Consider the following 8,381-nt stretch of genomic DNA (forward strand, 5'->3'; position numbering starts at 1 on the left):
TTACACGATCGTGTGGCATTGGCTGCATGATCGCGTAGGCGCTCGCTTACTAGACAATTATGCGGTATTGGATACTTGATGCATCCTTGCGTGCTAAACGATCGTGTTAATCGAATTCGCATATAGATGATTTTTGCATGCTAAATGATCGTGCTAATCAAATTCGCAGATAGATAGATAGTTCCTGATAGACAATGATACACATATATCACTGTCTATAAGTTATACAAAGTGATAGAGTTTTATCATTTTCTATCAGTGATAGACAATGATATAGTTCTATCACTGTCTATCACTGATAGAAAGTGATAGAACTCTATCATTCTCTATAACAGTGATTGAGCTCTATCACTAGTGATATATCGTGCTTGATATACTATGATTGAGCTCTATCATTGTCCATAACTGATAGATAGTGATAGAGCTATATACATATTAAGGCTTTCTTTAAATTTTACAAAGTTAAACGATTGGATAATTTTTGTTATGCGATACGTAGAGTTTACAACACGATCATGTAAAGTTTTTTACATGATCGTGTGGCGTTGGCTGCATGATCGTGTAGGTGCTCGCTTGCTAGACGATCGTGCGGTATTGGATACTCGATGCATCCTTACATGCTAAACGATCATGTAGAATCATCCATCTATGGCTTCTTTCTACAGATAGATAGTTTTTGTTGTGACTATGTATGGATGTGAACATTTCTCTACCACTGATAGATAATGATACACATATATCATTGTCTATAAGTTATACAAAGTGATAAAATTTTATCACTTTTTATCCGTGATAGACAATGATATAGTTCTATCATTATCTATCACTGATAGAAAGTGATAGAACTCTATCACTCTCTATAATAGTGATTGAGCTCTATTACTAGTGATAAACTGTATTTGATATACTGTGATTGAGCTCTATCATTGTCTATCACTGATAGACAGTGATAGAGCTTTATACATATTAACATTTTTCTTATACAATCTTCTTTTCCTTTTATTGCAGTAAATTGATACTATGGTTAATATTCCTGTAGTCGTTTTTTATGGTGGACAATGTACTCATTACAATTCTTATGAGTATAGTGTTGTTGGAGTTTTTGTTGATGATTTGATAGACTTCAATGGTTTAGTTAGTTTGATATTGGATGAAATTCAGTTGGATGTTTCAATAGATTTATCAGGATTGTTAGATTTTGGTCAAACTAATATTCAATCTGTATTTCAAATAAAGCAAGATAAGGATATCAGTTGGTATTGGTTTTTGGCTAAAGATTCAGGGACTAGGCATCCTTTAGTTGCTCATGTCAGTCATCATTTTGTAGAAGGATCTTGCAGTGGTATTAGTGGTAGAGGTGGTGATAGATTGCTATGTTTAGGTTCTTCTTCTTGTTCCTAAAATGATCAAGTTATACAAAATGTTGGTTTTAATGGCGATTTGAAGGAAAAAGATGTATTTGGAAGTAAAGAAATACTGTGTAAGTGTTTTGATGTAATAGCAGTGAATAAGAATTTTCAATTTAGGACTACGCGGTCAAATTCAAAGTCGTTTGAGTTGAAATGTTTGCAAGAAGGCTGTCAATGGTATGTTCGGGCATCTTGGTACAAGAAGAGTGAGTTTTGGATGCTTAAAAAGTATATTTCCGACCATAATTGTTTAATGAATACAACTCAAAGTTGTCATAGGCAAGCTTCTTCATCTGTAATTGGGGACTACTTGAAAGAGGATTTTAGGTTTATCTCTACTGATCATTCCCTTCCTAGAGATATTGTTTATAAGGCTCGTACTAAGCTTGGTGTTAATATTAGTTATCAAAAAGCTTGGAGGGTAAAAGAACATATATTAAGATCATTAAATGATGATGCAGCTAAATAATATAGCTTGATTCCACAGTTTTTTCAAAGGTTGAAAGAAATGAATCCAGGTATTATTTCAAATGAAGTATTCTTCTTATAAATTTTATATCACTGTGTATTGTAGATGGACTGTAATAGTCATTTATCACTGTCTATCAATGATAGTTGTGCATCATTGTCTATCGTTGATTGACTGTGATAACCATCTATTACTGATCTACCAATGATTGATTTGTTACCATTGTGACTAATATAATTGTTTTCATTTATTTTTTAGGAACGCACACTGCTTTAAAGATTGATGAAAATGGACATTTTAAATTATGTTTCATGGTTATTGGTGCATCTATTGAGGGGTGGAGGTACTCTGTACCTACCATATCCGTTGATGGCACGTTTTTGAAGTATAAGTTTGGCGGTACTCTACTATTAGCTTCCACATTAGATGGTAACAATAATATTTTTCCCCTTGCGTTTGCTATTGTAGATTCTGAGAATGATGTATCATGGAAATGGTTTTTCGAACATATACAAACTAGTTTAGGGGATAGAGAACATTTAGTCATTGTCTCTTATCAACATTTGAGCATTCCAAAGGATGTCTTAAGTGTGTTTAACAATGTTGAGTACTATATGTGCATTCAACATGTTCTGCGAAATTTGAAGTTGTTCAAGGATCCTTTGATTGATCAGTTTTACTTTAGTTGTGCTAAATCTTATACTGTTGATGACTTCGAGTTTAATATGAGATCTATAGAGTCAATTTCTCCAAATATTCGAAGTTACCTTATTAATGTAGGACTTGAGAAGTGGTCTCGTGCATATTCTCAAAGAAGAAGATATGAAATGATGACAACAAACCCTTCAGAATGTGTAAATTTTGTTTTGAAAGAGAATAGGAACTTACCAGTTGCAAGTTTACTCGATGCAATTAGATGTTTATTGCAAAAATGGTTTCATGATCGAAGGAAAGCTAGTTTGTCAATGACAACAATTTTGACTCCTTGGGCAGAGAATATATTACACAATCAACATGAACAATCACGAAGTTTCATGGTAAGTGTTCTTTATAAAATTGATAGGAGAATGATATTCAGTGTGATAGGCAGTGATAGATTTCTATCACTGTCTATTACTGATAGACCATGATAGAAGTCTATCATCCTAACCTTGATAGATTTCTATAACATTTTATTTATTTGTATATTTGATATGTTTGGTATGTTTGCAATATGTTGATTTCTTTTCCCATTTTTATTTATTAGATTCATCCTATTGAAATCGTTGAATACTCAGTAATGGATGGTGATAAACAATTCCTAGTAAAGCTTAATTTTGAATCTTGTAGTCTTCAAGTATGGGATTTTGAAGAAATTCCATGCTCTCATGTGCTTGTTGTTCTTCGGTTGCTTAACATGGATATTTATTCCTATATATCTAATTATTATTACTCAAGTGTGTTGTCATGGACATATATGGGTTGTGTTCGACCTGTTGGAGTCCATTCAAATTGGAGGGTTTTAGATGATGGTATTAGAGCATTACCTCCTATTTTTAAACACTCAGCAAGAAGACCTAAAAAACAAAGGATTCCATCTGTAGGTGAAGCTAAAAGTAGTTCATTAAGATGTAGTCGTTGTCATTCCAAAGGTCACGATTCTAGGACTTGCAAACTTCACCTAATTAGTCAATGATGTAATCATTATAGTTCATTTTTTTCCTTGTATTGCCAAATAGATTGATATTAGAATTTATAAAAGTTATTTTTGCCATTTATTGGTTCTATTATTGAGTTTATAATTGAATGGAACACTATCTTTATATGAATAAAATTCTTGAATTTTTTTGTTTATATTTCTTTTCAAGACTGAAACATGTGATATAGCCATTTATACAAACATTGATATATATTGATAGATTTCTATCAGTGTCTATCATTTATACACACTGATATACCATTGTGTTGATATCTACTGATATCTTTCAATCAGTGTATATCACAGCTATTATGAAAATGAAGATATTTGATGAATTGATCATGGATATTGATACTGAACACTACGATCGTTTAGAATTTACTAAAGTATCATTTATACAATCGTGTAGTTCCTATCCCATCGTGTATGTGATCGCACGGTGAACACGTCTCTACGAATACTTTAAGCGAGCATTTAGATATTTCTAAACGATCGGATAGATATTACTAAGCGATCGGATAGATATTACTAAGTGATCGGATAGATATTACTAAGCAATCGGATAGATATTACTAAGTGATCATTTAGCTAAATATTACGCGATCGTTTAGATATCTATTATGCGATCATTTAGCTAACTATTACACAATCATATAGAGAATACTAAGCAATCGTTTGGCTATCCACTATACGATCGTTGAGATATCTATTATGCGATCATGTAGTTTTTGTTAAACGATCGTTTAGAGAATACTAAGCAATCGTTTAGCTAACTATTACACGATTGTTTAGATATCCATTATGTGATCGTTTGGCTAACTATTGGAAGCATTATAGCATTATAGTAATTCAGTCAATAGACACTGATAGAAGTCTATCAATGTCTTCTATCAATAAACTATGGAATTGATAGACTTCAAAAATATATAATATATATTGAAACATTGATAGATGGTGACGGAAAATTGGAAGTCAATTTTACTCGACAACCAACTTCCCTTGGACGCGGTATGCGAAGCATGTTCCTAAGATATGCGTTGATAATCATGCGTCAATGGTCATGCGTTGGAATGAAAAATGCGTTAACGAAGGTATGCGATGACCATGCGTCCTGCCACAAGTTTTCTTTGCGTTCACGCCAAGTATAACATGAACGCAAGTTTCTCGGGTAATCCAAGGTCGAACATAGGGACTTGTAGATATATGTTGCAGTGATGTGCATGCGGCAGTTTAAATAAAAGAATGGAGGGGATGTTGCTAAGTTAATCCTACTCCTACTCCTATCTAACAGACAACGCAATGAGAATATGCCTGAAAGGTAGAGATACAACAACCTTGACATGAAATAAATGTGTGGGAAAATAGATAAAATGCGGAGATGTTTTCATTACAACCCTTAAGAGTGACCGCAAGAGCAACCTTAGTCAGCGTCAGACTACGTGATCATGTTACAACCATACACAGAAAGTCATTTTCCAATGGAAAGGTGGTGCTCCTAATTCTAGGACGCATGTGTTGAATGCAAAAGTGTCCATAGAGCTTATTCCTAAGTCTCTACTCTTTTCCTATGCAATGATGCAAAATACACACAACGTTGCGGTGACCGCATTCAATCGTATCCTATCTTTAGGATACATGCGATGTGTTAATAACAAATAGTGCTCATTCCTAAGTGCCTATCTCTTGTATTATGTGTTCTAATCTGGCTCTCCCAAGCCTAGATTCTGACTTAACCTTCTCAAGCCTAGATCCTGTCCTTAGACTACCCTCCCTAGTATCTCTAATGGATGAATGAAGCATACATAATACAAGACAATCGCATAAACTTCGCTGACATAAGATTGTTACTATCTCTAGTGAACAATGCATACCTTGCTTAATGTATCCAACCATTTACCCTCTCGGGAAGTTGATTGTTGTTGACTCCACTCATAGACAAGCAATGCGTTAGCCCATAGACAAGCGTTGTAGTAGCTTTACACTAAGAAAATAAGATTACTCACATACTCGCACAGCGCACACCTCTCGGTGGGTTGCTACATGCTTCATATTCCTAATTCACATGACTAAGTATGCAATACCCAAGCAATCTCACTAAGTGTTGCAATGAAAGTAAAGATGCTAAACAAGAAGATGGAGATGGAGTCGAAGGAATAGAGAAATGCATTAAAAACAATTGTATTAATCCCTTAATTTCAAATGTCATACAATACAGTATAGAAAAAGAAAGGAAAAGAAATGACCGGCTGGAAGCAAAGATTTGCTCCTAACAGATGTGCGTCAAGGTTGCCGGTGGTGCCATAGATGGGTGGAGGAGCTGACTCTCTCGAGATCTAACTCCGGTCGAAGGCTCTGGTCGTCACTCGGAATGGATGGAGGAGGTGAAGAACTCTCAGCCATCTTCTCACGCGTTTGTCTGGATCGCGGGGAAAATCCCCAGTTGAAGGATAATCTCCGGATGATTGAATTTCAGCTCTTCGGCCTCTACTTATAGAGCTTGGGTCGCCAATAGCATTAATTGGACTGCTCCGAGTCTGACATTCGGAGCGTTTGTCCTTTCTGAACCTCTGCCACTAACGGCGTGGTAAGTGAAATGTCGACATCATCTTTGGATTTTTTCGAGGTAGATGCATTGATGCGTTCATTCCACCTACCTTGTGTTGATCCCATTAGTTGCATTGTCGTGCAGCCACAATCATTCAATGACCGCATTCGCTTAATACCGCAACTTTACATGATGACCGCATTCGCTTGACGAGTGCAACTCTCATGCGATGGACGCATATGGCTGATTACCGTAACATCCATGCGTTGATCGATGCGTTTGCCTTTGCAATAGAGTGTTTCTTCGCATGCGGTGGTCCGATTTTCGCGTTTGCGTTCATTTCCTATATTAGCTACAAAGAAAGAACATTGAACGCATAATTAACGCAAAGTAGCGGGTTAGCTGAGATTCGTCATGTTGATCGATGCAAGCTCATATTCTTGTGAATTCCTATCATGATCGACACATATTCTGCCTAACAACCTTCATAATTCTAAGTAAAAGACCTAAGATAACATGCATTTCTGCATGTCATCAATAGACACTACGATCGTTTAGAATTTACTAAAGTATCGTTTATACGATCGTGTAGTTCCTATCGCATCAATGGTCTACACGATCGTTTAGCTCATCAACTTCCATCTACACGATCATCTAGCTCCAGTCAACTATCGTCTAGCGCTTCATCCAATTGTTTACATAATTGAACTATCGTTTAGTTCTTGAAGCTTCGTCTACACGATTGAGCTGCCATTTGGTAAACGGCAGAAGGATTTCAAGCCTCAACATACTACTTCCCCTGACTCTTGAATTGTTATTGACCGTTAAATCTGAGTGTTTTGTGATTGTCAACATGAAGTTCATAGTCGTCTGGGACAACAAGTGGTATCAGAGCTCAGTGAGCAATTCTTTCCCCAAGTGAGATGGAGCTTACAATCATGTTCTTTTTTAATAGACCATCACTTATAGACATTTATAGACTTCTATCATTTTCTATCAATGATAGAATTCATGATGTACCTAATAGAATTACATTGGACATATATTTGATAGTGGTTTATTCATCATGTATCTAATAGAATTTTATCCAATACAAAAGTTTATAATATTGATACAATCACAGCAGATAACATCATTAGTATAAAGTAGAATTCTTATATATGTAGTTATACCATCAATGTTCATTGTCACTTTTAACATTCACAAAATAACATAGTTCATTGTTAGTAGTATTGTTGTCTTTTTCAATAACATTCTAAAACCAAGTTCTAACATTAAGTTTGAGAAGGTTGAGATTGAGTTTGAGAGTCTAGTTGAGAGATGTTTAAGCTGAAGCTTAGAGCTCTGTCCATCAATGAAGTCATTTTAGTCTTTTTCTTCTTTTTAAGAGATGTTTTTTTTTTTTTCATTTTCTTTGCCTTTGCTATTTGTTTCCTTTCTCTCTTGGGTCTCTCATTGACAATTTCTTGTCATCATTAACTTTTGGTCTAAACTTTGTACATTTTCCTTTTCCTGCAGCTTCAACAACCTAAAATAATAGTAACAAGAAAGAATGTTAAATGTTAGAATTTAAAAACTACATATCATGACTGACAACAACTCTTGGTTACCTTCTTTATTATTGGTTGTTTTCTTTTATTTTCAAGTCTTTTTTTCATTTCATTCTCGTTTTCTCCTTCACTTTCTTCCTCATCAACTTGTTTTTCAACATGCTCTTCTTGTTCAACAATATTTTTTCCTTTATCAACAGGTTGTAATAAAGGAAAACACTAATACTTAATAAGACAACACAATGCGTTCAGTGATTGACCTCATTTACTTCTATCATGAATGTTTATCACTGATGGGCAGTGATAAACCTAGTGATAGATCTAATTGATTTTCATGACAATATCTAGCTTAACAGAGACAATATGTAGTTTAACAAAGAAAACACATAGCTTAAGGGACGAAGCAAACCTTTTCCTTTCCATTCTCTTCCTCGAACATTGTTGTTAATTCTTGTGTCTTTGGGGTTTCCAAATGTAAAGGTTCTATATCATCAAAATGATCTTGTATTTGAATCTCTTGTGTTTGTGTATAAGATTCCTAAAACTAAAAACATAAATCAAATTCAAAGATGATGAAAAATGGAAGAAAAATGACACATTGATATGCAATGATATGTGATCTATCAGTACAAAAACTTGTATACAAACCTTTCTTTCATTCCCAATTTTAATCTACAAGAAAAAAAACAATTTTAGTTTACTTAGTAAATGTATGTTTACATTTAAAAAT

General features: G+C 34.5%; 1 protein-coding gene across 1 annotated transcript; it reads left to right on the forward strand.

Moving 5' to 3' along the window:
- The first annotated feature begins 1,803 nt into the window (after nucleotides 1-1,803).
- Nucleotides 1,804-3,584, forward strand: LOC120084863 (uncharacterized). Its single transcript, XM_090317845.1, has 3 exons — nucleotides 1,804-1,927; nucleotides 2,137-2,957; nucleotides 3,125-3,584. The coding sequence occupies exons 1-3, from the start codon at nucleotides 1,918-1,920 to the stop codon at nucleotides 3,551-3,553; spliced, it is 1,260 nt and encodes a 419-aa protein (XP_090173971.1). The 5' UTR covers nucleotides 1,804-1,917; the 3' UTR covers nucleotides 3,554-3,584.
- The last annotated feature ends 4,797 nt before the right edge of the window (nucleotides 3,585-8,381 follow it).

The sequence above is a fragment of the Benincasa hispida genome, chromosome 9 (assembly GCF_027475165.1).
Source record: "Benincasa hispida cultivar pf3 chromosome 9, pf3_genome.v1.1, whole genome shotgun sequence".
In the NCBI taxonomy this organism is placed as follows: Eukaryota; Viridiplantae; Streptophyta; class Magnoliopsida; order Cucurbitales; family Cucurbitaceae; genus Benincasa; species Benincasa hispida.